We start from the raw sequence: 18,327 nt of genomic DNA, 5'->3' as shown, positions 1-18,327 counted from the left end.
AGGTTTGTAAGATATTACTTTTCTTCCCTGTTTTAACACACTACCTGAAATGAAAGAGGTCTTAACAGTCTGAGTCAAACAGCTCTCAAATGAGCTATCATGTGGACAAGGCCAGACACAATGCTAAACATAATTAATGGCTAAACAAGACAAAAACGTTCCTGAAGATGGGACAGAGAGCAGTCAGTAATGTAGTCTTCTGCTGTGGTCAGATGGTAAACTGGTTCTATGCAATCACGGGCTGAAAATTTCCTGTTTGCTTTGTAAAGTATAAAAGAAGACTCTGCAGGCAATCGGATGGTCTAAATAGAGCAGTCTAAATATCATCGTTACTTTAATTTAAGGAAGAGCTATTGTATACAATAAAATAAATGGCTGCTGTTTTATGTGAAATAAGGAGGTAGGAAAATATCCATTAAAAACCTACAGCATTTGATGATTCATGCTTGACCTTTTTCTTCAAGGATTAATTGTATCTCCTGCTCTGTGTTGCAATGACATTTTACCTAACAATACCCTGCCTTTATTTGCTATAACAGGTTATACTGGGTTGCTACACCTTGAAACAGTTAGACCTGAAACTGCAAAAATTGAAAGGAAGCCAGGGCTGACTGGAAGACTGTAAAAGCTGTCTTAACAAAAGACTAAAAAGCTACATCTGCCCCTCTGTGGATGTCAGGCTCTTGGCCACCATCACCACTTTGCCTTGGAACTTTCCTAGCAGGAGCCTGGATAATCTGCCTCAGTAACCCCCAGAATAAACGTGCACATGATAGCTGCAGCAGGAGCTGTTATCTGGGAGGAGGGTGGGGTGGGGAGTGGTGTCATATGCCTTGCCCAAATAATCTGTCACTTACCTTTAATTGGATGTCCACTTGCCTGAATCCCACAGCTGAGACCAGGACTTTGAATTCAGCTGTGGAATCTACTTGTGCATGTGATTTCGAGTCTAAAACCATATAGAGTTTGGCTCTTTCTTCATCCAATTCTTTCTTTATCCATAGGTTTAAGTCATGACGTACTTCTCTGAAAACATGTAGGAAACTTATTCCTCAACAGCAGCTAGGGAACTGAGGTATTGCATGTAAAAGTCATACCAGCAGCATGTAAATGCAAGTATACTGGCATGTTTGAAAATGAGTCCAAAACCAATCACATCTGTGGATGGACATGTGGGACTGCTGGAGTATATTTTCAAGGTGATTGAAGCATGTTTGCATTGCTTCCAATTGCATAAATCATATCAGTTAAAAAATGCACATCTTTCATTTTCATATTCATTATTACAACTGACAGCTTGTGAAATTTGGCAGACTGTCAACATTGCCATCAGTGTAAATTCCATTAATGAAGAATTGACAAAACAGACCCCCCGCCCCTCCCTCAAAAAATAAAAATAAAAAAAATAAGTGAGCAAGGAACTCACTTCTTGCTGTTAAAAATATATTGTGAAGGTAAAACTCAGGGTTAGCCTTAGACCTCACAAAGCCCCAAGTAAGTTACAAAATCGTTGCCTATTTCAGAACGATCCAGCCTTTTACCATCGGTTAGCAATGCTACCTGCCTTCTGTCTTGCTGCTTATTCCAAACTTCACAAATCGAAACCTTTCCACATTAGTAAAGAAACTATGGTGCTTTATGTTCATAAGCACCATGGAGTGAGTCTGTCTATGGATTTCTGCCGTAGAATAAATGCCCCATGTTCCTTTGATGATTGGGAATTTGAGATGCCAATATCAGACTTCAAGTAGTTTTTGGGGAGTGCACAGAAAAATAGGTCTATTTTATATACACTGAAGAGGATCTTTCTCTGCATATATGTAGTGTGATGATGATTTCCTAGAGGAACCTCTCTACATTTTTTTTTTTTTGAATAGTCTTTGAGGAGAGGGTACTGCTGCCCTCATAATATTAATGCTTGCGCCATTCATGTAAGGAAGTATGTAACCTCTGCTCTTCCATTCTATCTGCCTGTCATCATCACACAGATTTCGTTCATGCAAGTCTCTGAAATAGTGGAAGGAGAAGAAAGGGAATTTTGTAAATTTTTACATATTCCATATTTCCGCTGAAGAGAAGGCTGAAATTTTAATTTTGTTCATTTCACTGGTTTAATTTATGTTATGCGGGGGGGGGGGCACGTAATAGGAAGAGAAAAAAGAAATACTTGTGTTGCAATGCTAATGAGCACATTTACAAGGCTCTGCCAGAAACTATGCACTTCAGCTTGCTTTTATTAGCCATTTTGGAAGATGTCTTAGTTGCAGTTGCACAAAAAGCGTTGTCAGTGCTTTTATATTTTCTCATTTAGAATGCTATGACATTATTTGGAGAAGGACTAGTTTTGCAGCACATAAGCTAGTATCAGTATTGTATAATATAGCAGCTAGACTCATTTTGCAGTGTGATTACAAAACCCATCACAGTGAATTATACTGCAAGTTAAATTGGTTTCCACCTTCTTCAAGACCAGAGCATTATCTTGCACAAATAGTGTACAAATGTAGAAATAATAACAAGTCCAACTTATCTGAATGATAGACTACAGAAAGCTTCCACTGTTCACTCCATCAGTACTCTCTATCTGCTGCTGCTGACACCTGCTACATTCTGAAAACTCTGAAAATGGTGAATACTCCCACAATTTTTATTTATTAAGCTTCAGCTTACAAGGACAGACTGCAACTGCTAAAAACTCTCCAAATCTGAGAATTATTTTTTGAGTAATCTCTTTTCACTTCTTTTGATCGGAAATACTCATGAACATGTGATGCTACTGTACATTCTTATTCTTCCTATTAACTAAACAGTACCATCATTGACTAGATTTTTCTGCATCATTCATTTGAAATACAGAAGCAGTCCTTTGGTATAAGTAACCCAGGCTATGTACTCTGTAAATCCTCATATGATAGGTTTTTGGTTTGCTTCCTTTTTTTTATTTTTAATTATTATTATTATTATTATTTTGTAATGCAGAGCTTAAAATCCCTAAAGCAACAATAGCATCCTGTGACTACCTCTGAAAAGCAAGCTACTTGCATACAGCTGTGTTTTGTTAGAAACTCAAATAGGAGAGAGTGAAGACAGCTTGGTGCACTTAACTGCCCTGGCTTGCTTGCTTACTTCCAGTTACTGAACACACCAACTGAAACAAGCTGAAAAAAGAGCTGTGCGGTCTTAATGAACTTCCTAACATTACATTCACTGTATTATAGCTCAAGATAGGTGAACTCTTAGAGGCACAGGAAAAAGGAGAGAAACAGTCAAATAGCTTAATGAAGATTGAAGCTATAACCCAAGAAAATCAGATACAGAAACAGAGGACCTGGCAGTTTCCTATAGCTGGATAGATCTTGGAGAAGCTTTGTGAAACCGTCTATCCATTTCTAGAATTCAGTTTCAATGCAGGCTGTTAAAAAAAATAAAAAAATAAAAAAAAAATTGCCACACAAATATAAGTACATATCACTGCATTCATATAGTATAGTTGGTTTATTTTTCTCTATATATTAAAATCAGCATATCTCTAGCTGAGCTGTACAAATAAAGATACTTAGAACATACTATTTTGCAGACATTCTGTCTGTTCTCCAGATTGAGAATCGTTACTGCTGCTCTGAGACATAGTTGATGGTATTTGGAGTTGCCATAGTGTTAAATGCTTCTTCTGTGATAAGCAACTGCTGATTTAAATGAAAATCTTCATCCATTTTCTCTGCTGCATATTTCACAGTCATTTCAAATTCATCATAGACAAAAAGCTATAAATGATACCAGGTAAAAAATACATTATATCTAAATGAGCTTTCCTTGATTTGGTTTCAAGGTCACAGCACAAAAACACCAACTGCTTTCAGCTACTTTATAGGACAGGACATATGGAAGAACTTCAGTCACCTGAGTTATAATTAGTAAAAATGTACACATTCACTTTGCAGTACTTCCATAGTGAAATTCCTGAGCTGAATTTCTGACCTGGACAATGTCCAGGCCCAAAATGTGTAATTCCAGCTTTTATGTGTGGGATGTTTGACTTTAGCAGTTCTGACAAATGAGTGTGAGACATAGCTAGGTGAAGGCAAGCCAGAATCAATGGGACACTAAGGCGCTTGGCACTTGTAAAAGATTTTGAGAATTTAATTCTCAAATTTATCAGTACTAATAATTCTAATTTAATGCATTTTCCTTGTCACTTACAATGAGTCAATTGCTAATTAAATGTTGTTGAAAAAGATGAATTACCATTTTAACAAGCTTAAAAAGAATGTCGCTAATATGTCTAAATCTAGATGTGAAATGCAGAACGATATGATTCTAATCCCCCTAAATACCGTTGTTATCCAAAACAATTTTACACTGAATTAATTTCATTGTCAAAAAAAGGAGCAAGTACTGGAAAAAATGAATGATCAACATTTAACCTTCTAATATGTATTGCTATAAATTTTATATTCAAGTTACACTGAATTAGTTTGCAGAATGAATCATTTCCCTTTGGTGGGGTAGCAACAACTTTAAAAAATAGCATGTTGCTATTGGTGGATCCCATAAATTCATTACATTTTTTATCCCTTGTGCATTGTAGATATTCATGTTTAGAGCCTGTATATATGCACAATTTAAAGCTATGCCCACCAGCAGTAGCTACCATCTCTGACTGACAATGATGAGATTTCTGTCATGCTTTGCCTTTTCCACAGTGCCAGTGATGGGATTTTTTTCTCTGAAAATCTTATTACTGGATAGGCTGTCGTGGTCTCAGATGGAACTTTCAATCAAAAGGCAATCAGAAGGTTATCCATTTGTGAGTTTTCCTACAAAGGAGCTTTGCAAAACTCTACAGTGTATGCTATAACTCCTAGTCAGAGCTACTTGTCCTAAATGCTTCTGTGACTATAGAAAATAATGTGATCTGTATCTCACAGCATCTTCCGTTGCTCCCAGGGTTGTGATGTGGACTAGAAATTGCCTCAGTGTAACTTTCAAATCAGACTTTGCATTTACGCTACTATACGCTACCATGGCAATTCAGAACACCCTGGCACTTGGTACAAGATTAGTAAGAACATGTTCGGCTACTGTTACAGTCTCTTATATAAATATATTTGACTTCATTCAAGTCTTGATGATTGCTCCTTTTCCATCTTTAGATGACTTCACTGTTTAGGTTATAGTATTACCTAAAGTGCTGGATAAAGTTATTCAGAGACAAAATTTTTGAATACAGTATAACTTAAATGAATTGGATAGATCACTCGTTCAGTAAAATCTTTGAAGTAAATACTGGTGCTAGCTTATTAGTTGTCCACAAACTGCAGTCATTAAAATCAGTCATGCTGTAGATGAAGCAAAGTCAACGTTTCCATTTTGAACTATAGGCAAAATGTGTTAATATGTTTTTGTTTGCAGAATTAACATTACTGAGGAACTTAAAAATAAGGTATTGTTTTTACTAGTAATACTTGGAAAAAAAAAAAAGTATGAGGTTATTTTTCAGCATGGTGCAGTGAATTAGACACACATAACTCCTGCGGTCACAGGCTGCTGCATATCTAATGCTCCAAACACTATCAAAAAGTGCTTCAAACGTTATTCTTTTTATTTTGATTGTATTCATCGAATAAATAAATGATTTTGGAGAAACTATATTCCTCCACAGATTATGAAGTTTTTCAGGGAGATTCCTTTCTGCAGTATACAGATAAAACTGAAAGGAAAGCAATAACAAGAAAAGTATTTATAAAAATATATTTCACAAAGTAGGAAACAATACAGGAGTTTCTCTGAATACAATACATGGAGTAAATAAACAAACAATAATATAGCATCAAAACAAAGTAGAAAATTAAAATGATTTGCATGTAATACATAGTTTTATTATACAATTGCTACTTCTAAATGGCAAGTTTGCATTACAAATTGAGTATGCTTGCAGCTTCTAGTGCTGTTCTTTCTCTGTGTGCAAGAGCCCTGGTGCATCACTATGAATATTATAGAAAAGAAATGCTAATAACATAAGCAGTAAAATTATGTACACACTGGTTCCTGCTCTAATACAGTGGAGAACTATAAGCATGTTTTTTACTGTACTGTGTTATGTGTGGATTTCTAAAAGTCTATAGTTTAAATATTCACATGAACCAGTTTACTTCCAGCTGTTTGTGCTTGTATTAAAAACACCAGGTACTAGATTTATGAAGAAGATATAAAACTGTCAAAAGTTTTTCTCTGGGAAAGTTTTATTCCTGCCAGCATTCTCTTAAAATTCAGCTACTGCAAATGGAGAGGTTACTGCTTTAACCTGCAACAATTTGTCCTTTTTCTTTTCAAAATGTACATGTATTAAACATTCATTATATATAGAAAAAAATTAATGGATATAATTTAGTTTTCTTTATAATCTTACTCTATAGATTATCAGTCTTAATAAATAAAAGCTGTAATGGACATCAATAAAATATTTATTTCAAAGATTAAACAAATAAATTCGATCTTTAGCAATAAAATCAGCAATTCTTTCATATATGCAAGTCCATCCCCTTTCACGGTTTTTTCTTTCCGTTCAGAAGACGAAGCACAGGATCGATCCTTCTAGAAAAAGATCATTTTGTAAAGCAAGGTTTTGTACCCCTGCATCTGAATCTCTGCACATTAGTAGTATTTATTACCCATCACTGGAATGGATTAAGAACATGTGAATATTTTAAGGCTTGACACAATATTTAAAGATGATATTCAGTCTGTGGTTACGTGGCCAACAATTACTGTATGTACAATGTATGGTCACTGCACAGTAGAAGCCAGTAAGGATTTACCATGCTATTTCTATTCAGCATTGCTAAGAAGACCAAAATATTGCTTTTAACATTTCTGTGGCGGGATCTTTGTTGGCAATGCAGAAACAAACCATTAGCTTTACACATACTGGCAGGAGCTACTGTTCAACAGCAAAATCCCTGCAAGTCCATTTTCTAAGAAAGCACCAATTTCTTTTCATTCTTTTCAATTCACTGAAGATAATCAAAGATCCAAATCTCCATCTTCAGAGTGGTCAAGTGAATATCAAATATCCAAAGACTTCTAGACACTCCACATACTTTACTTCACACTCCACAAGACTTAACCTCCTAACATATACTTTTTTTATTTGGTTCAACATTACAATGTAGTTGATTTTATAGATGACTGGCGCTAAACTTGCCTCTAAAACAAAAAGCCACATTAGTTTTAACTAACAGTAGTGGCCCTAGAATATTACATGATCATTAAGTCAACAGTGAAAAAGGTTGTAATCCACTGTCAAGTTTCTTTGTCACTTTCTCCAACTGAGTAAAGTTCTCCAAGTCTTTTAAAGCGAGGACCCCATTCACTGAGGTAGTCAAAATTCTGGTCTGAGTCTGATGCAGAAGACTCCAATGAGCTAAGGGAACCAGCCGCTGACCCTCTTCCTTCATAGCCATAAATCTGGATCGAGTCATATGGTGGAGCCGTGGGATCGTTATCAGCTTCGTGAAGCCTTACATTAATAAATTCATCAACATCGACACCATTAGGAACAGGTGCAAGACCCTGCCTGGGCATAAATTGAAGATCAGGCTTAATATCCTTACGAGGCAAAAATCCATTAATTCCATCTGGATTTTGCAAAGTTGCAATGTCAAAAGCCTCTGTATCTTCTTCTCCACCTCCTTCATCATCATAGCGAATAATATTTTCCCTCACATCTTCATCATCTTTGATGATTAGGGGCTCATTCTTATGTCTTCTTAGTGTTACAAACAGCACCACAATGACTGCAAAGAAAGCATCATAGGCTGATTAGGTAAAAAAATTCTAATCAAAGCGATACATGTTAAGCACAGTTAGGGATGATGATAATTGCTTTTTGTGAAAATAAGAGTAATAGGGGTAGAGAAAAGCTGAAAGGTCTGTAACTTCAACCCCACTCAAGTGATAAAAATCTGATCAGAACCTCTGGTTAGTCCTCTAGTTTTGTATTATCAGCTCATATTTACATTTGAAGCTCAATTTTGTGCAAGCAATAAGATGTGTACTTCCATCTTTGAATCTAAAATTTTGACAACTTTTCCCTTTGGAAAAACTACAGACATAGGTTAAGTCAAGCTATCATCACTCACTCGAACATTAGTTCATAATGATCTACACTAAGGATGGACTTTTCAAAAATTAGAGGTTTTTTTTCTGAAAACAGAGCTCTAATGATGTATGGAAATCGGTCCTTCTTATAGAATTGAAGAGAGAATAAGACAGTAAGGAAGAAAAAAGATCTTAGATACATCAGTTTCACAATCATGGACAGATGCATAAAAAGCTCTAAGTAGGTTATACTTCGTTGTTTTTGCAATTTAATGCTGAAATCCCGAATGCTAAAAGCAAAGACACAAAGTACAGAAACAGACCTTCACTGTTCTATCCCTGACTTGACGTCATATACAGATGTTGTATATTTAATTAAAATATACAGTTTCTTACCTTGTAAAACTGTAATACCTCTTATGCCATTACAATCCAGAATAAACTCATACAAGCCTTGAAGATACAACAAACATATTTTCCAACTTGTGTAGTATACACTCTGTTCATGTTTCTACTTAACATACATGATTTGTTTTTTGGTTTCATAATTGATACCTATTTATTATGTAACATATATAAAACTCCTTCAGACTGATACTTTGCTTTGTACGACAAGCTTTTCAGTACTGCTGTGCATCACATTGTGTTAGATAATACATCCTTGTATGTGACTTCTTTGCTTATTTACAGCCACCTATGAATCAGAAAAATTTTGAACACCAGGCTGTGAAATGAATACATACCTAGCAGCAAAATGATGCATGCTAATATTGCAATTAGGGCTCCCATGCTGAGTCCAATGGGAAGTACGTATGCTTCAACATTACAGGACTGGACAATTCCATCACTGCTGCAACCACAGACTCGAATAGTAAGAGTGCTAGTGCTGCTCATGGGAGGATTTCCACTATCACTTATTATGATTGGCAGTAGGTATACTTCTTGCTTCTGCCTGCTGAATCCACTGTGCTTTGCCAAAATGCTGAGAGTATTATCTGTAAGAGGGAAAATTTGCATTATTTTACCACGTAACTGCTTTTTCTTGATACATTCAGAAAAACCTCTACACAAACACGTATATGCTTTATTATACCCATCATACTGTCAGTGTTTGATAGAGAAATCCTTCCCTTTCCTGTCTGGCTTCCCATGCCCAAAAATGAATGACTGCAACATAGGCATTGTCTTGTGTCAAGTGGAATGATCATAATGACAACTCCTCACTTTCTTCTCTGCATACATCCCTACAGATGTCTTCCCATCAGGATTCATCAGTATTTTTCAAGTCACACAGTCATAAAAATTCAACCAGGAAAACAAAAGAGAAATGATATGTTAAAGTAATCCAAACAAAGCACATTCATCAATTAAAGCAAACGTCCCATGCATTATAATCAGAAATTGCACATTTCATTCTGCAACAAAATATTCTTCATTTTTATTAATAAGCAATATAAAGACAAAGGAAAACTGAATGTATTAAAAGTTGTAGGCCTAATTTTCAGTGACCTAAACATTTTTTAGGTCTCCATAACTTGATGAAAACAAATCAAATCAAAACAAAACAGAATGTATTTCTATGAAGACAGCCAGAGGAAATGAATCCAGGACATTTTTACCTCTGGACACATGCAGATACTTAATTTTAAAAACTTATACAGGTGTCCTGACTATGTGGTATCTTACCTAGACGTAAAGTTACTCTCTATCAGCACTTACAACATATATACTACTACCCACTTGACTGGTAACAGTGGTCAGAAGTATACAATTAGTACAGAGAAAAAAAAAGGTGAGAAGATGAGGGATTTGCACAATGTATATGTATGTATACTTGTTTTTACTTAGATGTGTTTGTCTTCTTTCTTCAGAATGGTCTTACACCACTTCAGTAATGTATTAAGTTGAACTTACAGGCTGCCAACAGAGGCCCATTTAGCTACTTAAGCTTAGCCTTAGAGTTAAATACAGCAATGGCTGTGGCTGTGCCAGTATTAAGACTCAGTCCATTTACTGGCAAATACAGACATTTGCCTTTTCTATGTGTATCAAACTGAACATTTGACTCATTAATTATACATGTGTTTTTTGTCCTCTTTCTTTTTCTCATACACAGCTAAACTTCTCAGAATCACTCAGTTCTGTTTGACCATCAGAATTATTAAAATATAACTCCTTGAATAATTCCATACAATGTGGCATCTATACTTTAAATACTATTTTAAATACTATTAATTCTAATTGTTCACTTTAATGAATTAAGAATAGAGTTGTAGAGCAACCATGTGAATTCTATTGTGTTTAGTTGTAAGAATCTAAATCAGTCTTTTAATTTATGGGTAGTTTCTGAATCAAATTCACGGGTCAATACTTGAGATTTTCTAGTGCCTTTAGGTATTTATAGATTCTAGCCATTTAACAACATATTCCTTTCAAACATCAATGATCTTGTATGTGCCAACATTCTTAGGTATAAACCACGTTTAGTAAGAGTATCAAATATGCAAGACACTGATTTGTTTACATTTATTGAGCTTAAAAAAATAAGGTAGCTGAAGTGCAACATGTGTGTGCATATACATACAGAGACTGTAAGAAAGCTTTGTGTCTACTTTGACCTTTGTACTGGTCAGGTACTCCCCTGGAAACACAAAATAGTTTATAGATGTTTGATTTGTACTGACTGGGATCATCAGTAACATTTCTGACAGTCCATGGTATTTGTGCAGCATGTATTACTACCCCAACATAAAAGACACATGTATGCTCTGAAGAGCTGGCAATGGACTACGAAAAACAGAGAAAGATGCAGAGAAGGGAGAAGGGGAAAACATTGATGAAGCTAATACTGTAAAGACATTTTTCACATCCAAAAATAAATTTTAGATGCAATATTTTATTCTTGATGTTCTCTTTAGGATGCATATTAGTAAGGAATAAAGGTTTTTACAGAACACAACGATTGCAGAATGTAATGAAAAAATTCTAAACATTATCATGGTGTGAATTTATATCAAGTTATCAATCAGTGAGTAACTCCTATAGCTAATTTATTACTGCCATAGAACAAAAGATAAAGAAAGATCATTTGTTTTTGTTGTGGTTTAACCCAGCCAGCAGCTAAACACCACACAGCCATTCGCTCAACCTCCTCCCTCCCTCTCTGGGATGGGGGAGAGAAACGGGAAAGTGAAGCCTGTGAGTTGAGACAAAGACAGTTTATTAAGACAGGAAAATAATAATAATAACAAAACAATAACAATAGTAATAATAATAGTACTACTACTAATAATGTGTGCGAAACAAGTGATGCACAATGCAATTGCTCACCACCCGCTGACCGATGCCCAGCCTATCCCCGAGCAGCCGGCCCCCCACCCCGGCCAGCCACCCCTATATATTGTTTAGCATGACGTCAGATGGTATGGAATACCCCTTTGGCCAGTTTGGGTCAGCTGTCCTGGGTCTGTCCCCTCCCAGCTCCTGCTGCACCCCCAGCCTGCTCGCTGGCAGGACAGAGCAAGAAGCTGAAAAGTCCTTGGCCTGGTGTAAGCACTGCTCTGCAACAATTAAAACAGCAGCATGTTATCAGCGCTCTTCTCATCCTAATCCAAAACATAGCACCCTACCAGCTACTAGGAGGAAAATTAACTCTGTCCTAACTGAAACTAGGACAGTTATGTAAGAACATGGGAGAATTGTCTCGTACAAAATAAAACAGAAGGCTTGTTTTCTCATTCAGTGACTACTGAATTTAACTTCAAATAGGCCTCTTTTGGAGTTCAGGGTCTTTGATTCTGCAGTCTTCCTGTATCCCTTCCATGGTGGAATCAACAACCAATAACACTTATGCAGCCTAGAGACGTTCTTACTAAAACTTATATTGCAGGTTATGCAATGGTTTGAGAGTTTTTCATAGCACCTAGAATACATAATAAAGATCTACGTGTAAATCAACTACTTTGTAAAGCAGTATGCATATGAGAATTTCAGAATTCCCTTGCCGAACAAAAAGGTTTGTTTATTTATTTATTTATTTATTTATTCTTCAGGAATCCACAGTTTCTATCTATTCAAGCTAGAAACAGTCACATCAAAACTGATAGCACCTTGGAGCTAAATCGATAAGTCCAGTCCTTCCTTGTGCCCTTTTTAGAATTAAAGGAAATGTATGTGTTTACTAAAGATAAATTTCAGGTACGAGGCTCTTAAGAATTCTGACAACTCAGATAGAACCAACCTCCTCGATGATAACCAATTATATCTGCCACTATAATGCAGTGGAAAAGGCAAGTATATTTCAAGCCAACAATTAGCACACCTTTAGAATTAAGCAAAAACTACACTCCTTCCTGCTGGTAGAATGTATCAGAGATTTAAACACATACATATGCAAATTAAACCACTCCCCACTCCCAGTGTCATAATTGCTTTCTAGCTGTCATGCAAGGAACGTTACATTATATTACATTAGAAAAATAATTTTGTTGCTAGGTTTTGCTGAATACTGGTGTGGATAGCTTTTACCAAAATAAGTGATTATCAAACCTATTGTAAAAGGTGCATTTTTTTTAAAGTAGTAGCATTCTTTTCCTGCTCAACACCCCCTTTTTCAAATACTGAAAAAAATAAATTTATCTGCCCATTTGACTTTCTCCTGCAAAATTAAAAATATCTCAGCATCCTTAATTCTTTTACTTTAACCTTTGAAAAGATGAAAAAGAAAAAAATGGGTGAGGTTCAATTTCCATCTCTCTCTGTGCAAGAAGTCCCACTTAGAATATTGCTACATCTGTAGTCATTTATTCAGGACTCCAGAGACTTTTACAGTTATTTTACACAGTGACTTCTCATATTCTAGAAATCCATACTAATACAGCCTGTTCCATTTAGCCTGGTACAGCCCTTATCTGTCCCAGCTGGAGGACAGGATTGATATGCAGAGCTCCAGCATCTCTGCCCTTTACAGATACACAGAAGATGTATGGCACCTGGATTAGGGAGAAATGAAAACCAGAATCTGCTCTTGTTGGTGTCGGCTTCACTTTCTGACCCACTCACTGCTATTCTGCCTGGTTCAGAAAACTCTAATAAGCCCGAATCAGAGAGTAAAAGAAAGCAAAAAATGAAGAGTAGTATAACAGACACAGAGAAGAAGGCAGACAAAAACAAGAGGAAGGAAGTGGGATGGAGAAAATAAGGTGCCTATTTCTGCCAGTGAGTGAGGCTATCACGTGTGTAAGAAACTATCCAGTACCCGTAGTGGTTATCAATTCCAGTTCAGAAGAAATAAGATAAAAATAAGCAAAAGATGATCAAGATATTTGGGACATTTATCTGAATTATTTAATTGTAAAAGAAGTTATAATGGCTGAACAGTTAGTATCACGTAAGAAGAGGTGCAAGACAAGAAGAGAGAGAATAAACTTTTCCTTTTTTTAAACAGAGATTTGTTTTGTTAACAACTGCTGTGCTAGACAAAAGTTGCATTTGTTGTGCCCAGGCAGGAAACTGGCAATAAGATATAGCCAATAGGAAATGTAAAATAAATAAATAAAGATATCCCTTGGTGTCACCGGAGATGTGACCCTTGAATGGAGAACAATGACTCTCCAATTGGCTTTTTAGTCGATTCCTAGAGCTTGCAAATAAATCCTAGCAGCTGATTAGCAATAAACTCAATTTATCTGATTTGCTTTCTCCTCTCTGAGGACATTCTCCTTACCCATAGCTGACAAAACAGCAGGAATCTCCTCCAGGAATAACCTCCAGCACTGCTGCATGAATTAACTTGGCAGCAGGTGCTCAGCAGGAGAGGGGACAATCACTTTCCACTCATCTTTCCAATTAACCTGCTGATCCTTCATTACAGCGCTGTTCAGGTTACTTATTTATTCATGTTACTTTTAGCAAAACAAGGAAAATTACACATGGGCAAAAAAACCCAACCCTCTCTGTTAATAGAACTCTGAGGTAACCTGCTACAGGCAGAGAGACACTAAGTCTTTACCTCCACTCAGTGAGGTATATTCAGAAGGTCCTTTGACATTCTCAGTATCAACATGAGCTTCCTTAATTCTGTACCCTTTTACGAGGAAAAGGATTGAAGAACTTCATCAAAATGCCAGAGTCCTATTAAATTCCACAGGAGCTATATTCTGTTGTGCAAGCTTAAGGAATAGTGCAAGTTAAGTGATCTTAATAATTGCCTTAACTCCTCACAATTTTTTTCATCAGTGTGAAGTCAGAATACACAGCTCCAGGAATACATAACTACATTTTGGACCCACAGCTCATTTTTACCATTTTTTAAACATAAATCCAAATCAATTATGTACATCTGTAGCTAACTCTCAGTTTCATAAATTTACAATTGATACAAAAGAGATGATCAGGACACCACAATATAAGTGGATCACACTGTAAGATATCTATGTTAAAGCATCATTCTGGTATAATAATAATTCATTCAACTAATTCACATTGGTCCCCACAAAATAAAGGAAACAACGTCTGATTTTTCTTTTTTTTTGTATTTTGTATTTTGAAGTTTTTTGTTGTTTTCTGAATGGCTAAATCATTTTCCATCATATTTAACAAAGAAACATTTAGAAACATTCAGAGTTGATCCTTATCAGGGAATATTTTTTCCAAAAAGAAGGAAGTTAAAAACTAATGAGTAACTAGAGAACAAAACTGTCAGACACTGTTATTTAACCGAGTTCTTACTGGCAGTACTGTAGCAAAGTAACTAACAGCAACTTACAGCTTTCGCCAAATCTTGATTTAAAGCTAGTTCAATGAACGCATTTTATTTTTCTTGTGAGTCCATTTCTACTAGTTCTGTCTACAAGCAGATTTGTATAACAACCATGACATAGACTGTTGTGGGAATATCTCCCTCACAGCTGAAACAAAGAATGAGTGTGGTAGGTCTTCCTGAGATACCCAGTGTGATTTCTAGGCAGAAGTAGTTTGAATAAGCATAACTGAGGACATGCTTAAAACTGTGCCAAGTGCTTCTTGCAGATTCTCCACTGTTCTCAAAACCCCTGAACTCTTTTGAGGTTCTTGGATGAAAGATTTTGAGAGAATGTAAATGTAATGATTTTAATCCAAAGCAACTTTTCTATTTGTTGGGAATGAGTGATATCAATGCTTTAATGTCATTGACATCAAGACAGATGTGAAATCAACAAGCACGAGTTGACTTCATCTTCCACTTTTGTACAAGACATGCATGTTGCAATTTTAAGTCAGACAATAAAATGATAGAACAAAAGTAAAAAAAAATAGAAGCAGTCAGTTTATATACAAGTGTCATTTTCTTTGCACACACTATTGCAATTCTTTAATTCCCTGATGAGCTCTTTAATATTCTGAGATCAGTGGAGTAACCTGCGGTGCAACCTTCACCTACATAGCTATTTTTCTTTCTTTTTTTTTTTCCTCTCTCTTTTATAATTTTCTCAGAAAAATCAAATCATTAACGGTATTAAGGACGTTGTGGTAGAAATCTGTGCTGGATACGTTACATGAAGAAGGAAAGTTTTAATTGGAAACTTTACAGCTGGAAATTCTAGAACCACAGAGAAGTATGTTTCTTTATGTTTATTAGAGTTATCTTTGAAATTATTTTCTGAAATAATTAGCTTAAGGGGAGTTCGTGTGCATTTTTTAGTTTAAAACCAGATTTTCTGTAATATAGACAGTCCTTTTGCACAAGTAAAAGAGCAGCAAGAACATCCTTACTGCGATACTTCCTGCTAATTTTAAAAAGGCCCTAGAAGAGGTTACCCAAAGAAGCTGTGGATGCCCCATCCCTGGAGGTGTTCAAGGCCAGGCTGGATGGGGCCCTGGACAACCTGGTCTGGTGGGAGGTGTCCCTGCCCTTGGCAGGGAGTTGGAACTATGTGATCTTCAAGGATCCTTCGAACCCAAACCACTTCTATGGCTACAGGTTCTATGATTCTAAGTTTGCTTGTTAAAAGTTTGCCAGTCTTTAGCAGGTGAAGAAAAAACTATTTGTTCATTAGCATAATGATTTTGTTTCATGATTAAACTCAGCATTTTCAACATTGATGTACATATACACCAAATACATTTTTTATGAAAACTTATGGATACATATTAACATACATACATATGTATATACATTTCATGTGTCATTTTACACATGTACATGAGTATCTTCCTTGAGAAGAGAGTATCTCAAAATTAAAAAAAAAAAAAATCCCATTGAACAGCAGTGTACAAAGAAGATGGTCCTTTGCCTAATTTTTATAGTGAATGCGTAAGTGTTTTGTTCAAGTAGAAGGCTTATAAAATAAGCTGAAAATAAAAAGATGCTGTTTTTAAAGTATATTCTGACTTATATTAACCAAATCATACGGACACTGAAACATTCACAGGCATTTCAAACTGACTTGCTTTTCATGAATGTCAAAAATCTGTGATGTCTTAAAAAAAGTAGATTGATGACTGCTATCATGTTTGATAGCAGACATCAGGTTCAAAAGAAAAAAGTTTTTGTGCTATAAAATTTCAGCTGACTGATCAAAGTGTCTCTGCTGCACCATACTGAGATATAATGGCAATTTACAAAACATGCCTATGACACACTATCAAACATCTTAATGAATTTTTGTGTTTCTAGAAATCTAGAGTTTCTGGAATCATTTAAAACACCAATAAGAACACAGGAAAAAACTATTTCATGAGAGAAAATATATTGACGAGGTGAAGAATTGGAAAATGTAGTATATACTATATTATATAGTATCTTTTTTTTTTTTTTTTACTTTACCAATTGGCCTAAATAATAACAGCTTATTCATCCAGAATGGAACTGCTGAATCTACCAGTGAATAAAGTAACTAAGCACATTTCCAGGGCATGTATTCCTCTGCTGATATAAAAAGTGCTGCTGAGAATTTTGAATTATGAACAAAATATTTCATCATGTAGAATACCTCACTCATGTTGAAATTACTTGAAGGGGGAATAATCACATTACTTTGATGCAGAACTTGCAGTAAATAAATTCTTGATATAATTAATAATAACAATAAAACAAACCACCAAAACCCAGGCAAATAGAAGCAAAGTGATGGAATCGGCATTTCCTCCTACCTTTTTCCTTTGAAAAATGTGAACTTTAGATAATAGTCTGCATAATTTTTAGTTCTATTCCTTTGGAAAAGTCTGAACTTTAGATAATTGTCTCTTAAGTATTCTAAAACTTTCCTTTGACCTTTAGTCCAGCAGAGCTATAATCATACCTAGCTATATGGTCACTTGCCGTCTAGCAGCAACTATTGCATTTTGTACTTTGTTTTTTTTTAACCCACTGAAGGAAGGATAGGAAATCCCTGCTAATGAAATAATGATGTTGAAGCATGTGTTGTCTGAAATAATACTAATTTTACTATTAACAGGGCAGAAAAATAATCAGGACATAATACCTCTCTCTCTTGTTAATATACAAGGCAATTTACTAACGGCAAGTCAAAAAAGGAAACCTTGGGCTCTGGGTCTGTTTAAGCTATACAATCACCACTGTTCTCACTGAATGGCACCCTACTTCCATGATTTTAATCTCACCTACTCTGATTTTTTGCCCATTTATCTCCTCCAAGTTCCCTGATGCCAGTTGTGATTGACACTTCCATAATCTGAAGCAAATTCAGACCGCTGAAGATGCAAGAGATGCTAAAACAGCACTGGCTTTTGCCTCTCATTTTTCTCGTCTGTATTCAACAAGCCAGCCACAAACTTGTTTACTAATAATCACATTGCTTTGACATGCTTTACTTTATTCGGATCACATCACTACATGGCATGTGCATTGAATGTTACATCTGTAAAGTATAAGAATTAATGCAGGTTGCCAAGCTCTAGTTTAGAAAGAGAGATGAAATGTCTGTCAAATGTGCTTAGCATTAAAAATTCATTATTAACACAGAAATTTGCATAGACTGATGGATCATTTTTGAAATCTACATATTCTAGTTAATTCTATTATCTTGTTATTTTAACCAAAAAGTTTCAGAATGTAATACTGTGTATTGTAATGCTTTGATAGAATAAAGGCAATATTTTGCATTTAAACCAAGAACTGTCCATTATTTTTTTACCAGATTCCAGCAAGATACTTTGAAGACAAATAAGAAAGCCAAAGTATACCTAGGATTTGCCATCTGTATTTCTCTTTAGGGATGGATAATT

The 18,327-nt window shown here is 35.6% G+C and overlaps 1 protein-coding gene across 9 annotated transcripts in view; it reads right to left on the bottom strand.

Annotated features, from left to right (window-relative positions):
* Positions 1-3,148: 3,148 nt before the first annotated feature.
* Positions 3,149-18,327, bottom strand: part of CDH8 (cadherin 8) — a 360,695-nt gene continuing 345,516 nt past the window's right edge. For 6 of the 9 annotated variants that reach the window (XM_083794664.1, XM_083794666.1, XM_083794667.1 and 3 more), the window contains 2 exons: positions 8,844-9,095; positions 3,418-7,796 (listed from right to left, as the gene is read on the bottom strand). In XM_083794664.1, coding sequence (XP_083650790.1) covers positions 7,303-7,796; positions 8,844-9,095 — 746 coding nt within the window. In that variant the 3' untranslated portion in view covers positions 3,418-7,302. Of the gene's footprint in view, positions 7,797-8,843; positions 9,096-18,327 lie in introns of those variants that run through there. The other 3 variants (XM_083794669.1, XM_083794670.1, XM_083794671.1) reach the window with 2 other exon arrangements.

Source organism: Anser anser (assembly GCF_964211835.1).
Source record: "Anser anser genome assembly, chromosome: 11".
NCBI classification, from domain to species: domain Eukaryota; kingdom Metazoa; phylum Chordata; class Aves; order Anseriformes; family Anatidae; genus Anser; species Anser anser.
Note: the sequence above shows the minus strand (reverse complement) of the source record. Positions and strands in the feature narration are given on the sequence as shown.